The 22,745-nt window shown below is 36.9% G+C and overlaps 1 protein-coding gene across 5 annotated transcripts in view; it reads right to left on the bottom strand.

The window, feature by feature from the left end:
- The window catches only part of inpp4aa (inositol polyphosphate-4-phosphatase type I Aa), a 38,972-nt gene extending 16,528 nt beyond the window's left edge, over positions 1–22,444 (bottom strand). For 2 of the 5 annotated variants that reach the window (XM_048193159.1, XM_048193162.1), the window contains exons 1-7: positions 22,186–22,444; positions 6,024–6,227; positions 4,780–4,824; positions 4,032–4,150; positions 544–660; positions 386–465; positions 152–260 (exon numbers count right to left, since the gene is read on the bottom strand). In XM_048193159.1, the coding sequence (XP_048049116.1) occupies positions 152–260; positions 386–465; positions 544–660; positions 4,032–4,150; positions 4,780–4,824; positions 6,024–6,123 (570 nt within the window). In that variant the 5' untranslated portion in view covers positions 6,124–6,227; positions 22,186–22,444. Of the gene's footprint in view, positions 1–151; positions 261–385; positions 466–543; positions 661–4,031; positions 4,151–4,779; positions 4,825–6,023; positions 6,228–8,517; positions 8,684–9,620; positions 9,846–22,185 lie in introns of those variants that run through there. The other 3 variants (XM_048193161.1, XM_048193163.1, XM_048193160.1) reach the window with 2 other exon arrangements.
- Positions 22,445–22,745: the final 301 nt, after the last annotated feature.

The following is a 22,745-nucleotide window of genomic DNA, read 5'->3' as shown; positions in this document are numbered from 1 at the left end:
CTGAAAGTCTTGTCAATGGATTGTCTAATTATTAAATCAGCAATCAGCCACTCTGCTCTTTAAATATTGATTTTGGACATCGGCCACTTGAAAACTCACATCAATAGACCACTAATGTATAGTGTGAAAAACAGCATAGGTAAGCGCTCACCCTGCCGTTAACTGTGTCTGAACGTGCCAGAGGAGCTCGCTGGTCTCTCCTCTCCTCCATCTGCCATGCGATGATGGTGATGTTACCCATCCGCTCACTCTCTGCTGATCTGAGCCAGTGAAATGAACACAAATACCTGTCAGACTACATTTCCTGGAATTGCTATTAAATGATAGGCTAATGTTATGCTATGGAATTACACATTGGCTTTGTGTCTATATTTATCTCACGTACCGCAGTGTGAGGTGTAGCCTGTGGTGTTTGTCTTGAAACAGCTCTTTTACTGTAAACATAGCTGAACCGAGCAGGTACATCTAATAAAACAGAGAGTCGAGTTTATGAGGCTGAGCAAAACAGACGCAAAATGTTAAGAGTAATGGTTTCTGTCTTACAGTCCCCTGTGAGCGGTCCTTCACATCATAGACAGACAGTTTGATTTGAGTCTGCTGGGTAATCAAAGAGTCCTGGAAGAAGGCAATGCTGCTCAAGAAGATTGGATTACTGGTACCCTGAGGAAAAAAATTAAAAAATAGATAAAAGGAAAGAAATGCAAAATCTGATACTTTCAGGCTTAATAGGGCCCTAGAGATAAAAGATGTTTCCTAAACACATGTGAAACACAACACATTTCCATAAATACCCAAGCTTTTTATAGGTTTGTAGGCAAATTATATTGGTGACACTTTATTTTAAAGTGTCCATGTTACACATTACATGTAGTTACTATAGTAGTAAATATAAATTATGCATAATTACATGCAAATAACCCTAAACCAAACCCTAACCCTATAGTAACTACATGTAGTTAATTAATATTACTCAGTACTTAAAAGTATAATTCCACTGTAATAAGGACACCTTAAAATAATAAAGCCTGACATAAGAAATCAGTCAGGAAAACACACCTGTTTTACTTAGAGGCCCAAACTGAGCAAAAAAAAATTTTTTTGTCCAAATGCCTTAATAATAATAAAAAACAAAGATATGACATCCAAAGTAAGTAAGGTAGTACAACTAGATCTCTTTTATCGAATCCAAAAGGTTTGAATTATATTTTGCTACATATAAAGGTATTTTAAAGATTTTGAAGTGTCAAAAGGTCATTCAGTTTAACCGTCCAAAGGCCAATACAGCCATTTCATTTGTGATTAAAATATCTTAAAATGTAATAGATGTATATATTTTTTATTCTGGCATGATTTTATATCATCATATATCACTATAGTGCAAAATGATATTAAAATTATGAGTAGAAGGCGTGGCTTTGTTATGAGAAAGAATGTCTGGAAAAATGAATTTCATTGATGTCATTCGGAGTAACCAATATAAAGGGACCATTTTGGATCAAGTCATGCGGTCAGTATCATGTGACAGGATGTGACATCATTCAGACACCTGCAAAGGACCATGTGGTCATGAAGCAAAGTAATTAACTCTCTCTTAACTATATGAAAAATTCATGTTTTCACTTGCTCATATGCATGTCCCGAAACATCAGGTCATTCGGTACAACCGCTATAAACCATGGAAAATCTTGTAATATTTAAAAAAAATCTTGAACTAAATATAAAATGTTTGATTGTTCTTTTGTTATCAACCTAGAAAGCTAACTAGCTAGCTAGCTAGATATCAGCCTGTTAGCATTGTTTGAAAATATCGTCATTCGGTATAACCAAAAGAGTCATTTTGTAAAACCGAAATTTTGGTTAAACCGAATGACTTTTTTGGTGACAAATGTTGTCCATCTTGTAAAAAAAATGACAAAAGCAGTGATAATTGATTATAAAAACCACATAATCTCATTGTTAACACTTAATAAAACTTCAAAATTAATTATATCTCCATTATGTTTTTTTTTACACTTTTAAAAACCTTATTTGTAAATGACCCTTATATGACCAACAAGTAAAATGAAATTCTGATAGCTTTGTAATGTAAATCAATGAGAAATAACAGTATAGCAAACTACTTGCATACATTGCATATCAATATAAGTTGTCACTCTATCCCTGCATCCGTTTATATGGCTACTTCCGTACTAGTAGGCGAAAAACAGTATGTGAGCAGATTAGTATGTCTGAATTCATAGTACTCATAAAACAGTAGGCGAAAAGTATCCAGATGACCAGTGAGATTCTGTAGTGCACATCCGATGGACATTTTATTTTCCCATGAGGCCATGGGAGAGGATTTGTGAAAAGCTGTGAAGCAACGCAACTGACGCCGCAGGTCACATGACAGTGACAACATGGCAGATGTAGTACATCTGAATTTCACTACACACATTCATACTATATAGGACATATTTTTTTAATGGTCACGAAGCAAGTTTCATACCAAATGTAGTACCTACTATAGTATGCAATTTAAGATGCAGTATATATATTTCAATGATGCCATTTAAAGCTTATTTCAGCATATTCTCGCCGAGAACCACTTAAGGGTTACTTCAGGATTTAGCATTAAGCTTTGTATTAGTAGAATACCACTAGTATTTTCGAATTACTGTGCTTTCCCCCTTCATATCAGCCCGAGATGAGAGATTTATGCATTTTTATTCTGTAAAAAAGCCTCCGATGACGCAAAAATCGTCATTTTGCGTCATCGGAGGCTTTTTTGGCCAGAGGCTTAAAACTACAGCCAGTAATAGCAGGTAGTTCCGCATTTTTTCACCACACCCATACATATGCGCTTTTGAGGTTACTCACGGATATAGATCAAAGATTTTATCAAAAGTGGGTGTCAATTATATTTTTAAGCTTAACATATTTTGTTATAGTCTGCACTACATCAGTGGTTCATCTCGCAAATTTATCGGTCTCTGCAGTCATCTCAACCAATACAGCAACAGGCTTTTGTGGTAACGTTAGCATAAATAGATAAATAGACTAACTCAGTTTTACAGAACAGTGGCTTTACTTTGATAACGGTCAACTTATATGCAACTTATATGTAATTGTCTATCTAACGTTACTTTGCTAAGTTTGCAGTTTTACTGCTACCTACAACACTACATATAGGCTACTGTGTTATCAGTCTAGTATCAGCGAGTCTTACCTCTAGGCGAATACGCTTAGTACCAGATGCCCAGGCTGTTCGTCCTCTGGGAAAGTGAATATCGATCGCGGTGTCCTTCAGAATGGTTCTCTTCATTGCAAGGATATTTGGTTCGTAGTCCTCGTGCTTGAAATGGAGACTACATATTCTGCGTTTTTTTAGGTTTTCTATAACGGTGTCATCTCCAAACTTCGGGTGTTTGATGGCCCGCAGCCACTGTTTACATCGCTCCAAATCTTTAACTTAATCGGAAAATGATGGAAACTTACTTGTCCTTTCCTGCTTTTGGGTGTACATCCAGGTACAAAGCAATTTAGCACCATTTCGCTGTAAATGTATGAACTAACTCACGATTTATAGAATTAATATGTAACAAAGCAAGCCTAGTTGTTTGAATTTTCCTGGTAATTCCGCCTGTAACCGATAGGCGTGGTTTGGGCGTGGCCTCGCAGGGGCAGCAAAACAAGTGCATTCTGGGAGTTGTTGTCTTTCATCCACATTAGTCAAAAATACATTTTCTGCCTTTTCTCAGTCTAGAAAGCTCCAAATTAAAAAATAATTTCACATTTCTACTACATAAATGACCAATTTTAAATACACATTCATCTTTCCAGGGGTGAAGTACCCCTTTAGGAAGAAACCATCTGACTGACACGTAAATTGGCCAGATCAGATGGTTATACCATGATACTAAAATGATTACCACATTCATATTGTTTGAAATTAACTTCAAAGAATACCATGCAATCATGATGTTACATGTCCAAAAACAAGGTAATATCATGGTTGTTTCTCTAGCACATTTCCATGGATCCATCCTCACCTCTATAATTTCAGTCTGTGCATGTTTGGTCCAAAATGCCTGTGGAGGGGTAGTGCAGCTCACTGCTACAAAGCTACTGGGTTTACGGTCCAGTGATGGAGTGACCAGTTCACTGCATGCTGGGAAAAGAAGGACAACGATTCAGTAAGTTAATCATGAAAGAAGGGAAGTGATTTAGCTGTGATTCTACTCACAGTAGCATTACAATCCAGTCTGTGTAAGCAACCATCTGAAATGTGTCTTGCGATCAACAATGAAATACGGTGTGGTGAGAAATCGAGTCCCACCAGGAATGGGGTCTCCTTTAGGACCCAGAGTGATCCCAAAATAACTCTAGGTGGCTAATTGTAATCAACATGATGTTTCATCATGGAAAAAGTAATATAACTGTCAGAGAGTACAGCTAAAGTCAGACAAAACCCAGTGCTTCGAGCACAATGGAAATATTTGATTTAACAGCCCATAGATAAGCAGCATAAATGTTTATTGCATGTGAGCTAAGAAGGTATGACTGATTTATTGAAGGTTTATTTCCTTCACAAATACAGTAGGATGCATATTGTTAGTGTAGGTATCCAAAAAAGGAGGAAGAATATGAGATGATGGACTCTTCACTGTACGCAGATGTACACACATTTCCTGAATGAGAGGATATCTGCTTTGGTTGCTTTATATTACTGTCAAGAACTTCACTTTGGTAACGCTGCACCTTAATCACTTTATGATTGACTGTGCTGCTGTTACTCACCCAGACTGAACTCAAGCACCGGCTCATCAGGATCCTGACTGTTTCCTAAACACATGTGAAACACAACACAGAATTTCCATAGTCTTTTTATTCATTTGATTTCATTTTATTATCATCTTACTATTAAATCTTGAGATTATCTCAATGCATACTAATATTAAACTAGATTTAGGCCTAATATTCTGTGGAAAATCAGGGTTGCTGAATTGCCTCCATGTCCCACAGGATGTTGAATCTTAATGATAGGAAGAAGAATTTGCTGAACTGTAATTCTAAGAAAATCAACAGAGTCACACAAATTTTGTTTTTAGACTAATTATGCATATTATTCCCTATATTTGTTTGCATCACTGATCAGAAATGTATTTTTTAAACTTAAAGTTCAATATTTATTATCACACCCATCAAAATAGATATACATTTTGTCATACAGCAACAAAAATTAAATAAATAAATATTGACATTTATTGATAGTTATGATATTTATGTTTTGTGTGTGTGATAACATGTTTATAGATAATTCATAAAGAAATAAAATGCTATTTATGATTAAAGATTTAAGCAGTTATGTTAATTTTCAGCAGTTTTAAAGAGTTAATCTCTTTTAACTTAAATCACAAATTTAAATGGGTTTTAAAAGGCATTCTCAGTTAAATTCTGAATACAACTTAAAGGGATAGTTCATCCAAAAATAAAAATTCTGTCATCATTTACTCATGCTCATGTCATTCCAAACCTGTATGAGTTTCATTCTTCTGTGGATCATAAAGCATTATATTTTGAGAACTCTAAATATTGTCCATTCTATGGAAGTTAATGGTAACCAAAAATATTCTTTTTGTGTTCCACAGAAGAAAAACAGTCATACAGGTTGAGGGTGAGTAAATTATGAAAGGATTTTAATTTTTTGGGTGGACTGTCTCCTAAAGGCCTTTTTAGAGCATCTGCGGCATCCTAATTATTACCTCAGAAAACCATATCTCATCTCTCAGAGAGAGACAGAGAAAAAAAAAAAAAACAGATTTTAAAAGCAGAAATATGATGCTTATTTAGTTTAAAACCCCTACAGCACTTTAATTCCATTAAAAAAAAGAGTCTAAACTGTACTTTTCTTAGTGGAAAACCTCTGATTATGTATTATTGACATATCCTAGATCAGTACGGTATAAACTTGCTGTACAGGCAAATGTTAAATGTCAAAAAAACTAAAAACTTGAGTGTCAAAAAAGCAAATAATCCCTCACCTGCTAGCGCCAACCCCATCATCTCAGATGACAAGTCAAACGTGTTGGCTCGGTACACCGACCATGGCCTGTGGCGTGGACTGCGCTCTCTTCCCGCCATCTTGCCTCCAGTTCAGTGACCAATAGGATTACCTCTTACACTCCCACTTTATCTTGCAGGTAAAGTATTTTCCAGTAATCTGTTTCAGTCTAAAAGATTAGAATCTAAAAGCAAAAGAGAGAAGGGGACAAAAAGGATGAGTCAATATTTGTGTCACCAACTGTCTGGAGACTAAAGAAGAACCAGTGAACCCTGAGGCAGTTAACCTGAGACATCTAAAGAATGAGACTTGTGCTTGATCTCAAGCCGTTATGTATGTCTCTCCATTATTTATGCACTTTCATAGGAGGACATATATAATTGAACACAACAACAGAGCTGGAATCAGAGAATTGACTTATGTTTATGACTGGATAATTCATGACTAAAAGGAAATGTTTCACAAACAGGATGCTGTTAGCTTCAGACCATCACTTTATATAGACATAGCTTAATGAGGGTCATACATGCTTCAAAAGACACCAAACATCACATTCGACATACAGTCATTCTTATTCCACAATCATTTGACAAATGCATGAACTATTATTCTGATAAACTGATTTGGTGCTCAATTATGATCAATTTGAATTAGTATTTAAAGGTGCCCTAGAACTAGTTTTAACAAGATGTAATATAAGTCTAAGGCGTCCCCTGAATGTGTCTGTGAAGTTTCAGCTCAAAATACCCCATAGATTTTTTAAATTAATTTTTTTAACTGCCTATTTTCAGCCATAATTACATATGCACCGATTTAGCGCGGCCCCTTTAAATCTGGCGCTCCCCGGCCCACGAGCTCTCGAATGCCTTAACCAGCATAAACAAAGTTTACACAGCTAATATAACCCTCAAAATGGATCTTTACAAAGTGTTCGTCATTCATGCTGCATGCATGCGTCGATTCCTGTGAGTATAGTATTTATTTGGATGTTTACATTTGATTCTGAACGAGTTTGAGGCTGTGCTCAGTGGCTTAAACTAACATTAGACACTGTTGGAGAGATTTATAAAGAATGAAGTTGTGTTTATGAATTATACAGACTGCAAGTGTTTAAAAAATGAAAATAGCGACGGCTCTCTTGTCTCCGTGAATACAGTAATAAACGATGGTAGCTTTAACCACATTTAACAGTACATTAGCAACATGCTAATGAAACATTTAGAAAGACAATTTACAAATATCACTAAAAATATCATGATATCATGGATCATGACAGTTATTATTGCTCCATCTGCCATTTTTCGCTGTTGTCCTTGCTTGCTTACTTAGTCTGATGATTCAGCTGTGCACATCCAGACGTTTTGCCCTTGTCTAATGTATTGAACATGGGCTGGCATATGCAAATATTGGGGGCGTACATATTAACGATCCCGACTGTTACGTAACAATCTGTGTTATGTTGAGATTCGCCTGTTCTTCGGAGGTCTTTTAAACAAATGAGATTTATATAAGAAGGAGGAAACAATGGAGTTTGAGACTCACTGTCATTTCCATGTACTGAACTCTTGTTATTCAACTATGCCAAGGTAAATTCAATTTTTCATTCGATGGCACCTTTAAGTATCATTAATGGTTCTTATTATCAATGTTGAAAAATCGATTTATATTTTTGTGGAAATCATGATACAATTTTCAGGATTCTTTGGTGAGTAGAAAGTTCAAAAGAACACTTGTGGAGGAACACATTCAAACGGTCTTTCTAATCATCATTTGTAAGTATGAACTCATGAAGACCACTGCCACAGGTAATATTTTCGGCGCCTCATCGTAGATTCAAATCTATAAATCAAAATGTATTGCATTTATGAAGAAAAAGTTCAGCACCAAAGGCTCTATAACTATTGACTCCTAACGTTTCACAGATTTAAGAGCTAGTTTTAGCGCTAAAATGCTTTGTGAAATAATCATAGAGCAAAAATTTAGGACTCCTAAAATTAGGACTGACACGCCCATTATTTTTTAATCGGCAATTTAGGAGCTACTTTTTAGCCTTAAGATGTTTTGTGAATACGGCCCCAGCGTTCATTTTGGTGGTTTTGACTTTGCCCTACATAAAGAATTGGAGACATGCTGAAGGGTTTTATCTATCACCAAAACCTTTATCAAATCAGAGAAAATAAGACTGAAAATAAGTTTGCAAGTCTCTCAGCATTCACTAAGAATGAACCGGGCACAGTGTTAGCATCATTTATTTGCTCTGTCTGTGCTGTTTTAGAAGCATTTATGCAAATCAAGTAAGCGCAAACGCACATACAAAATTAGTGCTACAAAAATAACTACGCAATTTTCATGTTTCAACTTCCCATTCTGAGTCTTTGGCTGCAAATAATGCAGCAAAACTTTACAGTATGCTAGGACTGTACAACACAATTGAATCCTGACACAAAGGGTGAATGAGGATGCAAATACGCTACATCAGTGGCGGACGGAGGGTTTTTGGCTGTGGCGTAGGCAAAGCAGCAGGTAGTGGGCTGCAGTCTGGGGCTGAAGGGGTGGACGGCTGATTCTGACTCAGGCTCCAGCATAAACAACCAACAACCTACCAGCCATCCATCTGCCTGTTATAGTCCACCACACAGCCTACAAACCAATCACAATGAACAACACATTCATCATAAAGTGTTAACAGCAATCAAGAATAGAAATGGCCATCATCAGAAGAATAGTCATCTCCCGGTTGCAGTTAAAGACCGCCACAAAAAGATTGATAATTGCCACACTCATATTGGCATTGACATTTCACACATATTAACCACTAATCTCTGCCAATTCATTCTGATTTTTCACTGGCCTCATTCAGACTTCATGCATCTTTAGGTTATACTAAAAAGCAGTTAGATCAAATGCACCAATTTGATACAGATTCCATCATGATAATATGGAAATACATGGAAAAACTGATGAAAGTGAATGTGGTGAGAAGTTTGTTGATGCTAATTAAATGTTGTCTCTCACCCCGAGGATCTTGCTGTAGTCACTCATCTGAATCACTCACAGCACAACAAACACATTCAACAGATACAAGCTGCCTCTTCCACTTACAATATGAAAAGACCGGTTTATGGAGTGGAGAATTGAACTGAGTGATGATTTTCTACAAAATGAGTGAGGTTAAATGTTATGAGGGGTAAATGTAATTATGGGTTTATATTTATATTTATACACTACCTTTCAAAAGGTCAGTACGATTTTTTAAATGCTTTTATTCAGTAAGGAAGCATTAAATTGATCAAAAGTAAAAGACATAATCCCTATTAGGGCTGTCAAAACCGGTACTACCAGCATACCTGTCAACACTCCCGTTTTTCCCGGGAGTCTCCCGTATTTCACACCCATCTCCCGCCCCCCTCCCGTTTTGTTATTTCTCCCGGGAAACTCCCATATTTTGTATGGCCCTACCTCGTTATATGAATAATCACATCAATACAAATTTGTCCAGTTGGCAGATCTTGTATGAAACGCATCCTACTCACACAATAGATGCATCATACAATTTTGAACCCATTTGTGACCTCACCTGCATGGCAACCTACAACTCGGTTGCACTGTTGATATCTGCACAGGTAAACGGGGGATTTTGAATCAAGCGTCACTAAAAATGGCATTAAGAAAGCTCAGGTGGTGCTACAGCGAAAAAAAAACTAAATATAGCTGTAAATATAACAGCTGGACGGAGGAATTTAATTTCTTATCACGAAGCAGCATCGACAATTCCCACGCTTTTTTTATGGGTTGCACTTCCGGTTTGATGAACTTTTCCATTCAAAAAGACAGAAATTAAAAGTTTCAAATCATAAGGTTGCCCTACAAATATTTATCTGTCAGTTTGACTGAATGAGCTGTCAGTTTTTCTTTCATGTTTTATTTTCAGACATCATGAGAATAACGTAACGATTGGTATTTTAACATGTGGCAAGAGCTCTTTTCAGTCGCTGCATTCTATCCTCGTGATTATTTTCTTTTGCCCCTTTGCATAACGTACCGCTGTAATAGTAAAAAGGACAACATATACTGCACATTTGTGGTCTGTTCTCTCGATTTAATTTACGATATATCCCATTAATAATTCACTGGAATGAACGAAGAATCTCTCGTTTTCTCCTCAAAGCCTCACGTCTCTTTCCAGGTTTGTTTTCACAGGTAAATACAATTTATTATCTGTAAAAATGATGGAAATCACTTTGAAATAGTATCACGCAATGCTGAAGTTTATGAACATTTTTATTAAGGCAACGTATGTTAACATAATGCAGATATATATCACTATAGTTATATGTAACCCGTCCGTTATTGCTGTGGAAAGAATCATGCTTTTTCATGGCCTGTTGAAATACCTTGATGATGCTTTTACACTTTTAAATGTCCTTTTAATGTTCATTGGTTGAAGGGTGAGAAAAATAATGTCATCTCATTGTACCCAGTTTAAAAATAAAACATATTATTGTGTTCATAGAGCGAGCCTTTCACTGACTGTTTACATCTTAATGGAAGTTACACCCATGATTCGCGCAAAGCGTCATGGGGCGTGGGAATAAGGTGGATACAAAACCTGCACACAAGTACACTCCCTCCAGCAAAGTCTGCTACTTACAATTATAATTCTGGATGTAAGAAACGCTACGATCGAACAACTCATGTTAAATAGGCATGAAGTACATTACATTTTTTGTTACATGTTCCACGTGCACCACAGTGCTTCCTGTTTCCTTTTATGTAATATAAAATGTGTTATAATAAAGATAAATAAAGAAAGATGAATAAGTCTCATTATTATCACAATAATTCTTATTAATAATTATGTGTATTTAACTTGCCTCTGACCCGCCCCAAACGCAGCCTCACATCACGTGTCAAAACAAACTATAGGAGGCATCAGTGATAGTTTTTATTTCGCCTTTAGAGGCCGCTCTCGTGCTGTATACTCTTCTCAGCGGACGCAACCCGGCAAATGAAATCAACCGCGGTTGTGCATGTTTGCTTTGCTGCACTCTAAAAACTAATTCAGGGGACCTTAGTCATTACTTAAATATATATTATTGTGAAATAAAAAATCAAGTTCTGAAATGCTGTTAGACTTTTTACTTGTAATTGTTATTTTATTGAGCTTGGATGACACACAAATTATGCCTATTGATTCGATATACTATCATGACTTGTCATAGTTTAACATTTTCAGTTAAAGGTGCCCAAGAATGCTTTTTCACAAGATGTAATATAAGTCTAAGGTGTCTCCTGAATGTGTCTGTGAAGTTTCAGCTCAAAATACCCCATAGATTTAAAAAAAAAAATTTAACTGCCTATTTTGGGGCATCATTAACAATGCACTGATTTACACTTGGCGTCGCCCCTTTAAATTGCGTGCTCCCTGCCACACGAGCTGTCGACTATATTACAGCGCATTTACAAAGTTCACACAGCTAACCCTCGAATGGATCTTTACAAGATGTTCGTCATGCATGCTGCAGCATGCTTCGAATTATGTGAGTAAAGTATTTGGATGTTAACGTTTTATTCTGAGTGAATTTGAGGCTGTCCTCTGTGGCTAAAGCTAACATTACACACTGTTGGAGAGATTTATAAAGAATAAAGTTGTGTTTATGAATTATACAGACTGCAAGTGTTTAAAAATGAAAATAGCGACGGCTCTCTTGTCTCCGTGAATACAGTAATAAACGATGGTAACTTTAACCACATTTAACAGTACATTAGCAACATGCTAATGAAACAGGCCAAACAGAGACAGGTGGGGGATTCAAAATCTGCCTCCTTAACCAAAGCAGGGCTGGCAGGGTGTTCAAGAGTGATCTCTGTGGTCCTGTCCAGGAAAACTGGATGTTCAGGAATGACCTTTGTGGTCACATCAGTGCAGACCGGCAGTTCAAAAATGACCTCTGAGGTCATGTTGATGCAGAGAGGCAGCTCAGAAATGACCTCAGTGGTTGCATCAGGGCAGACAGAAAACTTAAGGACGACTTCCATGGTTGTATCAGGGCAGATAGGAAACTCAGGGACAATCTCTGCGGTCATATTAAGACAGACAGAAAGTTCACAAGCTGGAACGGACACATTGCTGAGCTCTGGGGAAGTAGTGGGCTCTGAAGTGGACTTATGGGCTAAAGCGGGCTCTGGAGCAGACTCATGGACTGGACTTATGAGCTGGAGAGCAATGTGCGGCCCAAACACAAAAAATGGCCACGGCTATAACAGGCAGCACTGAGAATAACGGCACAGCCTCAGAAACAGGCAGCGCTGCAGTAGACAGATTTAAGGGCACAGGTATTAGAACGCCAGCTGCTCTTGCCGAGATCTGCTGTGGGGTTCGCCAAGTTGGAGATCAGCCTCTGATGGCCTTGGAACACCTGGATGTCTTCAAATGTGACATTCATGACAACCAGGAACACTGGTGTGGCGTCCATGATGGCTGAAGACTCTGGAATGGCAACCATGTTGGCTGAAGACTTTAGGATGGAGGCCATTAAGGCTGAAGACTCTGGCATGGCAGCCATGGCGGTTGAAGACTCTGGAGTGGCGGCCATGAAGGCTGAAGACTCTGGTGTGGCGGCCATGATGGCTGAAGTCTCTGTTGTGGCAGCCATGAATTCCGAGTTTATATCTCACAATTCTGAGAAGAAAAATCTGAATTGCTAGATATAAACTCAATATTCGGACTTTTCATCCTCAGAAGTGCAAGCAAATCATCACAGGTTTCATCAGTGCAGTCTGTCCGTTTAATGGCTTCAACCATAATCATCTGCGTTTAGTTTCAATGGGCATCTTCGATGATAGAATTCTTTTTTGCATTCCGATTCAGACATCCAAAGGCACAAGACATTTTTTTCTCTTTATTACATGGAACTTGCCAGTTTTTCTCCAATTGTTACCACTGTTTTTCTACCACCATAATGTGCACACAATGTGACGTAACTATGACATCTGCTCCCAAATGGTCTATTAGGACGTTGTTCAAAATCCCTTGTAATTGGACAACAAATGTTTTGATACATTAAAGTGACTACAAAATGATGGTATTATAGCCTGATAAAACCTGGTCAACAATGTCATCTCACCATCTTCTAGAGGAAATCTTTCATATTAAGAATGGCACATAACCTATTGTTATGGGCTGAATTATGATGCAACTCATGTCGTATAACTTTACACAGTGAATGTGTGTGTTGTGTAATTGCTATTTAAAGTATATGTCCATACAGCTTCAGCAAAAATAAATAAATTTGACAATGAAAGACCCTTTAAATTTTAGTCATATAATGATGATATAAGGCTTGGCGTTTGCTAAAGAAAAAGTTTACATCAGATCGGAGCATAAAAAGTGTTTGGATGCCCCAGTGAGCACTGTTGGTTCAATTATCAGGAAGTGGAAGTTACAACAACATTGCTTCAAATAAGTAATTTCTGTAAGTGATGTTTTGCATTGGTTTGGGTCAGTCTACACTGAAGGTGTTGAAGCTGCACATCGTCTCAGAATGTTCACTAGCCCAAACCAAGTGGGTGAATAATTATGCATTTACTTTTATTCAACAGAATCCATTGGTATAGAAATTGACTTATGCGATTCTTATTATAAAGTTAGTATTGCAACAAGTCAAGTGCATATAAATATGACTAGAATGATTTAAATTAGAAGGACATTATATAATCATGGATGCAATAAATTATAATTAAATAATCAAAAGTGACATGTATAATGTTAAAAAAAAAAAAACAATTCAATTTCAAATAAATGCTTTACTTTAGAACTTTTATCAAAGAATACTGAAAAAAAAAATGTTTTATGGTTTCCACAAAAAATTAAGCACAGCTATTTTCAATATTATAATAATAATAAATGTATTTTGAGCACCAAATCAGCATATTAAAATGATTTCTGAAGTGACGCTGAAGACTGGAGTAATATTGCTGAAAATTCAGCTTTACCATCACAAGAATAAGTTAAATTTTAAAATATATTAAAAGAGAAAGGAGTTTTTTTTTTTACAATATTACTGTTTTTACTGTATTTTTTAACAAATAAATGCAGGCTTGGTGAGCATAACAGACTTCATTCAAAACATTTTTGAACAGTAGTGTATAAAAATAAAATTCCTGATTAAAAAATAAATAACATTTACATATTTGTAAACAAAATTATTACATTTCAGAAAGACTGCAAAAATAAAGTGTCAGAAATAGCTGTGCAGCACCAGAAATAGAGATGGGTGTCAACTGAAAACTCATGGTGCTGGGACAAAGACAACTCATGCTTCAGTATTCAACTATTAAGGTGACATCACCGTCTGAGGAGTGATATTCATTCTCTTCTTTTTCGTCTGGACAATTTTGTGCAATAGACCTGATTGAAAATTTTTTGATTGATTTTTTTTTTTTTTTTGTAAACAATGCCTAAGCTTACAGACCTTCACATGCACGCTGTTGCATTCTCATTCTAAACTGTCAGTTCTCAGTCTGCCTCACAGTCCACCTCCTCTCACAACCACATCCTGATCTTTTGCTTAATCAGGAAGTGTGAGTGACTTTCTCTTCAGCTGAGCTTTCTGAGACTGGCAATGAGCAGAGAATTTCTGTTTAACTGTTACCTCAGCAGAGCTGTGTATACATGCAACAAACCTGCATATTCAGGCCTAATAATCAATACCTCTGTTGCAGTGCTGTTTCTAGGGTCATAATGCAGATGTTTCATCCAGTGTGGGCTTGACAACAACATGCATTGAGGCAGGCACAAAGGGGGCACTCGTGAGCACCTTTTTGAAACCTAAAATGCCAACTGGGACGCCCCACAGACTCATGGACTTCATCGATGTAAAATGCACCTCTGCAAGTACACGTCAAGACTTTTTAGGAGAGGGCCTGTCTCTTTTGCTTTTGTATTCAAAACCCATGACAGGAAACTGGAAATGAAACAAAAGCAATATTGAATATCGAAAGAGTTCTGGACATATTCATTCCTTTAAAAACATTTTGGCAAGAAGACCAATTAAAAGAGATCTAATGTAGGCGTGATGTAATTATAGAATGGACAACAGTTTCGGCATCCCTGAAAGAGGAACAGAGGTGGGCAATATTACGGTACAGTCAGTGAAGCCGCTTTATATAGCCTGAATCTTTCAAGTCTAAACACAGATTTGAGTGAGAGGAGTCGTGAGGCCAACTAAAATTTGGTCAGGGTTACGTTTAAAGGTGCCCTAGAACTTTTTTTAAAAAAGATGTAATATAAGTCTAAGGTGTCCCCTGAATGTGTCTGTGAAGTTTCAGCTCAAAATACCCCATAGATTTTTTTTAATTAATTTTTTTAACTGCCTATTTTGGGGCATAATTAGAAATGAGCCAATTCAGGGTGTGTGGCCCTTTAAATCTCGTGCTCCACGCCCCAAGAACTCGCGCTTACCTTAAACAACATAAAAAAATTCAAACAGCTAATATAACCCACAAAATGGATCTTTACAAAGTGTTCGTCATGCAGCATGTCTAATCGCGTAAGTACAGTGTTTATTTTGATGTTTACATTGATTCTGAATGAGTTTGAGGCTATGCTCCGTGGCTAACGGCTAATGCTACACTGTTGGAGAGATTTAAAAAAAAAATGAAGTTGTGTTTATGAATTATACAGACTGCAAGTGTTTAAAAATGAAAATAGCGACGGCTCTTGTCTCCGTGAATGCAGTAATAAACTATGGTAACTTTAACCACATTTAACAGTACATTAGCATAGTGTTGTCAAAAGTACCGGTACTTCGGTACCAAGTCGGTACTGACATTTTGAAAATGTGACGATACCAGCATTTCTGTAGTACCGGTAGTACCGAGAATCCGGGTATATTCGGTACCCACTGATAGGGCTGTGCCAGTATTTACGTGAATATGACACGAGTGAAGCACAAAGCTTTGTTTACATAAGAAATAATAGGTTAGCAATTAAATGTGACGTCGCAGCCATGGAAACATTTTGGTTAATGCCGAATAAGAGAGGTGCGTGAGTCCATACATTTAAGCTTCGTATTCTGTTTTCCGAATCGCGATCTGGTCACCTGATTAGCAGAGAATTTAACAATATTCCATTAGTTATTCCACTGAACATGGAATCTGTTTCTTTTCCCAAATCTTCACTCACGCAGGGGATTATAACGTTTCTTTCGTTCGCATTTAGGCCTATTATAGGCTATTCACATTATTTACTGTATTAAAGTAGAAAAAACACCGTAGGACAGAAACCTTTTTGCTTGCACGTCAGTTTCTATTTAACAGAGTTTGTTCTTGTTATTAGACTTTATAAGGCGCGTCAAGTTTATTTGTATAGCGCGTTTCACACACCAGTGATTTTTACTTTCGTTTTCTCTGGAAGCGCTAAATCAAACATAGCCTGAATGTCTTGCCCCTGCGGAGGATAAAACACACTCTTCAGACCTTTTACAACAAGTGTCAGTTGTTTGTAACATCAGGAGATAACGAAGATATTATTAAAGAGAAATGGTCTCATTCCTGCTCGTGTCCCACATCCCTCTCAAAGCGCAGAGCGGCTATATCAAAGTAATAACGGGACTTTGGCTATATATGACGCGTCTTTGTGTGGAAATAAAAAACGAATGCTTTTTGAAATAATATTTAACTTTCTTATTATTTAGGTTACCATTATTTACCGATATTTATTTCATAGTTTTACAGGCTGTAGTGTGTTGTTTCTCTGACGGAATAGCTAAAATAAACACGCACGTCTTACCCCTGTTGAAAAAACGAGCATATGCTGGTAAAGTAGGTTTTGAAGCTGGTATGCTGGTTTGAGCTGGTTTATGCTGGTCCAGGACCAGCTTAGGACTAGTATGGACCAGCAGGACCAGTTTAGGACCAGCATTTGACCAGCATACAGCTTCAAAACCTACCTTACCAGCATATGCTGGTTTTTTCAACAGTACACAATGGATGTTTGAGCATTTAATTATTTTTTTTTTTTTTTATATTTCAAAATGTATTTCATTGAGGTAGCCTATATATACACTCACAAACACACACACTCCAAATCATATTTAATGTTTTTAAAATAGGCTATATAAAATAGTAAAATAGTTCCAATAGATTTTACTGTGGTACCGAAATTGGTACCGAGAACCGTAAAATTTTCATGGTATCGGTACCGACTACTGGAATTTTGGTACCGTGACAACACTACATTAGCAACATGCTAATGAAACATTTAGAAAGACAATTTACAAATATCACTAAAAATATCATGTTATCATGGATCATCTCAGTTATTATTGCTCCATCTGCCATTTTTTGCTATTGTCCTTGCTTGCTTACCTAGTCTGTTGATTCAGCTGTGCACATCCAGACGTTCTGCCTTTGTCTAATGCCTTTCATAATGTTGGGAACATGGGCTGGCATATGCAAATATTGGGGGCGTACACCCCGACTGTTACGTAACAGTCGGTGTTATGTTGAGATTCGCCTGTTCTTCGGAGGTCTTTTAAACAAATGAGATTTATATAAGAAGGAGGAAACAATGGAGTTTGAGACTCACTGTATGTAATTTCCATGTACTGAACTCTTGTTATTTAACTATGACAATATAAATTCAATTTTTGAATCTAGGGCACCTTTAAGAAAGCTATAGCAGACATTTACAGTTTGAGGTTGTGTGGAAATTCTGGCCTGGACTATAAAGATATTGATGTGTGCATCATTGGCATAGCAATGTAATTTGAAAGCATGCCACTCAATTATTTGTAAAAGAATGCATAAATTACAAAAATAAGTAAAGAACTGAGCCTTGTTTCTATTTACGCACATTTCCTATGTGCATGATAAATATATAGAGGAAATGAATCCATGTGTGAGAGTGTGTCTGCATGAACAGCACTTTTATATGCTACAATACATGTGGGTCTGTGTGTAAATAAACTAATCCATGAGTGCACTACCATTCAAAAGTTTCAAATTTTTGTTTGTTTAAAAGAAGTTTTTAATCAGGAAGGATGCATGAAACACTGATAATAATAATAAAAAAAAATGTTTCATGAGCACCATATCAGCATATTAGAATGATTTCTGAAGGATCATGTGACACTGAAGACTGGAGTAACGACTACTGAAATTTCCTTTTACAATATACTAAAACAGGAAACAGTTATTTTAAAGTTGTAATAATATTTCAAAATATTACTGTTTTTAGTGTATGTTTGATCAAATAAATGCAGCCTTGGTGAGCATAAGAGACTTTTTTTTTCTCAAATCATTTTCTCAATTTTTTTTTTCTCAAATCAGACCTTTTCAGGCAGATCACTTTTGATGTTATCGTTGTGTGTTGCTTTAAAAGTGATGCAAAAGACAGTTTGAAATCCAATTTGAGCAGCCTGACTGGAATCACATTTCAAACCACCTCAAATGTGGTTTGAGTCAGTTTTTTTTTTTTTTTTTTTTTTTTGCTGTCCAGACTTTCAAAAACCCATCTGGATAAAATCTGGATATGCAAAAATAACATTTTTGCTGGCAATCTAAACATGGCCATAGTGGAGCTCCAAAAGGACCAAAACACCATTAAAGTAGTTCATATGACTCTAACTTCTGAACTCTGAAGCCATATTTATATTTCGAAATATTTAATATTTTAAATTCTGAAATTCAAGCCCCAACCTTTTGCACAATGTTTGACATCATTATTAAATGCTATTGGTTCTCGTGTGCTATAAACACAGCTTTCATTTCATTTTTGGGTGAACTATACGTTTAAGTCTCCAATAAGTTAATTCAAGCGAAGACTAAAAACAAAAAGTCAACCCTCGCTCTGCGTATGCCAAATAATCAAAGAGGCACTGCCATTTAATCTCTGTTTTGATTGGATTCATATCAAACTCTAATTAAAGCAGTCACAATCATAATGAACAGCCATTTCCTTTAAGTGATGAGTCATCGTCTGGGTGAAAACAGGATTATCCATGCTCTCCTTTCATCTCTAGACCTTACATCATTCTTCTGGCTGAGCGAAATTCTGCTTCTCTTAAGCGTGTGCAGCCAATCTCTATTTTACAAATATGTATCGTCACTGTCTGTCTCATGGCACACAGCTGAATGGTGTGAAGAAATCAGAACCAGTGAAGAAGGGCAGACAGTACAGTAACAGGGACGAGAGTAACATATGTTCTGTATATGTGTTTCATACATGAATTGGCAAAAAAACAGTAAAGCACTTGTCATTGGCAGCAGTTGTCTCGCCAATAGAATATCCATGAACTTTATGTTCATGGACCATCGTGACATTGGTCAGACAGAAAAAAAGTATAATTTGTTTTAAACCTACACAACATCAGTTGTCTCTTTAAAGGTCAGTGAGTACCTTTTGAATAGAGAGTTTTTAGAAATGGGGAAATAAACTATTGGCCTAAATGTCTGTTCAGTTCATATAAAGCCAGAAACAAAGCTCCAGGATTATCATTATAGTTTTCATTTTTCAGCATTCCCCTTCCACGATCAATCCCATAAAGGTTCCAAAAGAGGGTTTTCGCTGCGATGCCATAGACGAAACATTTTTGGTTCCTGAAAGAACCTTTCTGTGAACAGTTCTTAAAAGAACCATGTTTTTCTTATTGTGAGGCCCCGTTTACACTATTGCATTTTTGTTTGTGCGTTTCCTGTCGTTTACACTATGCCGGCGTTTTCGAACCTCGAAAATGTAAAAAAACACCGTTTTAAAACGAAAATGCACTGGTGTAAACAGGGCCTGAAAGACATTTAAAAAATCTAAAGAACCTTTTTCCACTATAAAGATTTTTTTTGTACAATGAAATGAGGGAACCATTGATGCCAATAAAGAAGCTTTATTTTTAATTATACTACGGGGCTGTTGAATGCTTGAATCTGATTGGTTGGCAAACGTTCTAAGCAATTATTTTCAGGAAAACGCACAGCTAAAGTAGCTCTAGGCAGGTCTTGACTGCATTACAGCTCAATATCAGCTTGCCAAATGATTTCAGTTACTTCAAAAAGTCCTTACAGCCTACAACTGCAAAAGAAACTCTGCTTCGCGTCGCACCACTAGTTCCACTAGTTACTTGAAATAAGGACTGAGAAACTAATCTTTGCATTAGTAACCCAGATCTCTCACTGGAATGCTTTTGTGAACTGTTGTATAATTAGTACACCATGTGAGTCTTTGGCATATCCAACAATCAATAGTGCCATTAATCCAGGTACTGAGAATATTAAAGAACAGTGAAACCTTTCATATATTTGTAACAACATGAGCTGGTCACATTTGAAAAAGACAATCCTATAAGGAACAACTTCTAGAGAAAGTTTTGAGGAAGAGGTGCATTGAGACTGCCCTGAGGCCCTTGTATTTACAATGAAAAAACCTATATGCACTTTAACACACACTTCTTATTCTTTCTGACTGTGACATGGGATTGACAGCTATCAAAGATTCAGCATCCAGTTATGTAACTGGAGCCTGGCTCTCTGCGTAAACCTTGTGCTTTAGGGATCAAGGGCTAAGTGATAAGATCTCATTCAGATTTCATATTACAAATCAGAAATAAATGTAATACAATTCTTGCAAAAGGTGTTTATACAGAATGCTTCTCACAGATATTTTACAGGTGGTATAAATGCAAGCCTTTGAAATTGTTCCTAACCCTATATCAAATTAAAAATACTAAAACAAAATAGTGGCAACATATTCCGTTCATTCATTTTCATAAAATACCACTGATTTAAAGGGATAGTTCACCCAAAAATGAAAATTTTGTCATCATTTACTAACCCTCAGGTTGTTCCAAACCTGTATGAATTTTGCACCATTGACTTCCATAGTATTTTTTTTCCTACTACAGAAGACTTGAGTAAAGTTGGTTTTATATTCGCACATTCGGACTTCTGTTAAATTCAGACTTTCCAATAAATGTGCAATAAATTAATGTTTGCGAATTTTAAGCAGCGACATGATATTGACAACCAACGATTGTCAACTTACAACATTTTTCAGTCGATCAAAATAGGCAAGTATTGTTTTAATGGCTTATTTACTTGTGAATGTCCACTGAATGTCCAATGTAGTGTGATTAACAAGGCTATTGAAAACGGATGTCCGAATGTGCGAACCAACTTTACCCAAGTCTACAGAAGTCAGTGGTGACCCAAAGTGGCCTGGTTACAAACTTTCTTCAAGATATCTTCCTTTGTGTTCAGCAAAACAAAGAAATTCATACAGGTTTGGAACAACCTGAGGGTTAGTAAATGATGACAGAATTTTCATTTTTGGGTGAACTATCCCTTTAATAAAACTCTAATAGGCCTACTGTAATTTACAGTTTAGTAAGTAAGTCAAATTTATTCAGTACTAAAAGTTCTGACTGATTTAGTAGTTGTATTGATTCAAAAAGAATAATTGAATAACTGATTAAAAAGAACCGACTCAAACGAGTCATTCGTTTAGGAATCCTGCAATAATAGTCGCGCTGTTTGTTTTGATTCACTAAGAAGATCCGGCTCACGAGAGTCATTTTTCGGTAACGGTAATGAACGCTGTCTATTATTTGTCGTGCTGTGGTTCCAGCAATGAATGATGTTGTGTAGATAATGTCTATTTTAGTACACTGCACTGACAAAGAAGATAGCATGGTCGAAAACCAAACCGGTTTCCATTCCTAATGTGTGCAAGGCACCGCGTAAATAATGACAGTTATGACCCATCTGCTTCTTTTATCTCCAGGAACATTATTAGAGCATACTGAAACAATGTAAAGCTGCAAAAGCTGACCACATGTGAGCAGCTCTTCATGTAACATCTTCTTGATACAGGGTTAATGCACTCATGACGGAATATAACGCGTGATGACGCCTGAATGGACGATTGCGTCCTCCGTTATGCCTTATAATATACCTTATAATAAAAACATTTCTAAATACACCACTCGACCTGCTAATTATCACTCTCAGCCATTTTCCTATGCCATATAACGGACTTTGTAGTCTACATATCAAGAAAAACATTGATTCCCGTTTCTCCTTCTAAGCGTTTAACTAGGCTACTGCTACACACGGACTGCAAACATTAGCAGCAAACAAGGATCACTTACGTTTCAGTCACCGATATGCTCCATGATTTTAAGGCAGATCAGTGTTTTGATACGCGGCGATCTCCGCAATTCTTTCACTTGCTCTGCATCGTGGACTCGCCCTGCCGTGATGTCACCGCGCATTACGTCAGAGTTGTTTCTCTAAAGACCCCGCCTCATTCACAAATACTGTGACAACACGTCTCTGTGAGATTTGAGAACAGTGTGTTTTAAATTGTTTATTCTGTTACCTGTATTTAAAGAACGCTTCATGAAAATGTCGACGTTTTGGATGGATAATTCAGCCTACAGACCTGAACGAGCGAGTGACAGGTGCAGGAAGACCTCGACTCCCATCTAGTGGCTACAGCCTAGCAGATTCATAGATGATAAACTGGATGAGGCGGAATTTACATGATGTATAATGGTGCGTTCAAGTCATGTCGGAAAGATCGTATTTACGAGCAGAACCGACATGAACGCCACCACAATGTCGTAAATACCAGTGGGAAGCTCGTAATTTTCTTTAAGCTCCGATCTGTACGAGTTGGGGGCGTGTCAGTCAGAAACATAGTAAAATA

This window comes from Megalobrama amblycephala, linkage group LG6, assembly GCF_018812025.1.
Source record: "Megalobrama amblycephala isolate DHTTF-2021 linkage group LG6, ASM1881202v1, whole genome shotgun sequence".
Classification (NCBI taxonomy): domain Eukaryota; kingdom Metazoa; phylum Chordata; class Actinopteri; order Cypriniformes; family Xenocyprididae; genus Megalobrama; species Megalobrama amblycephala.
The sequence above is the reverse complement of the archived record's forward strand: the minus strand, read 5'-3'. Positions and strand labels throughout refer to the sequence as shown.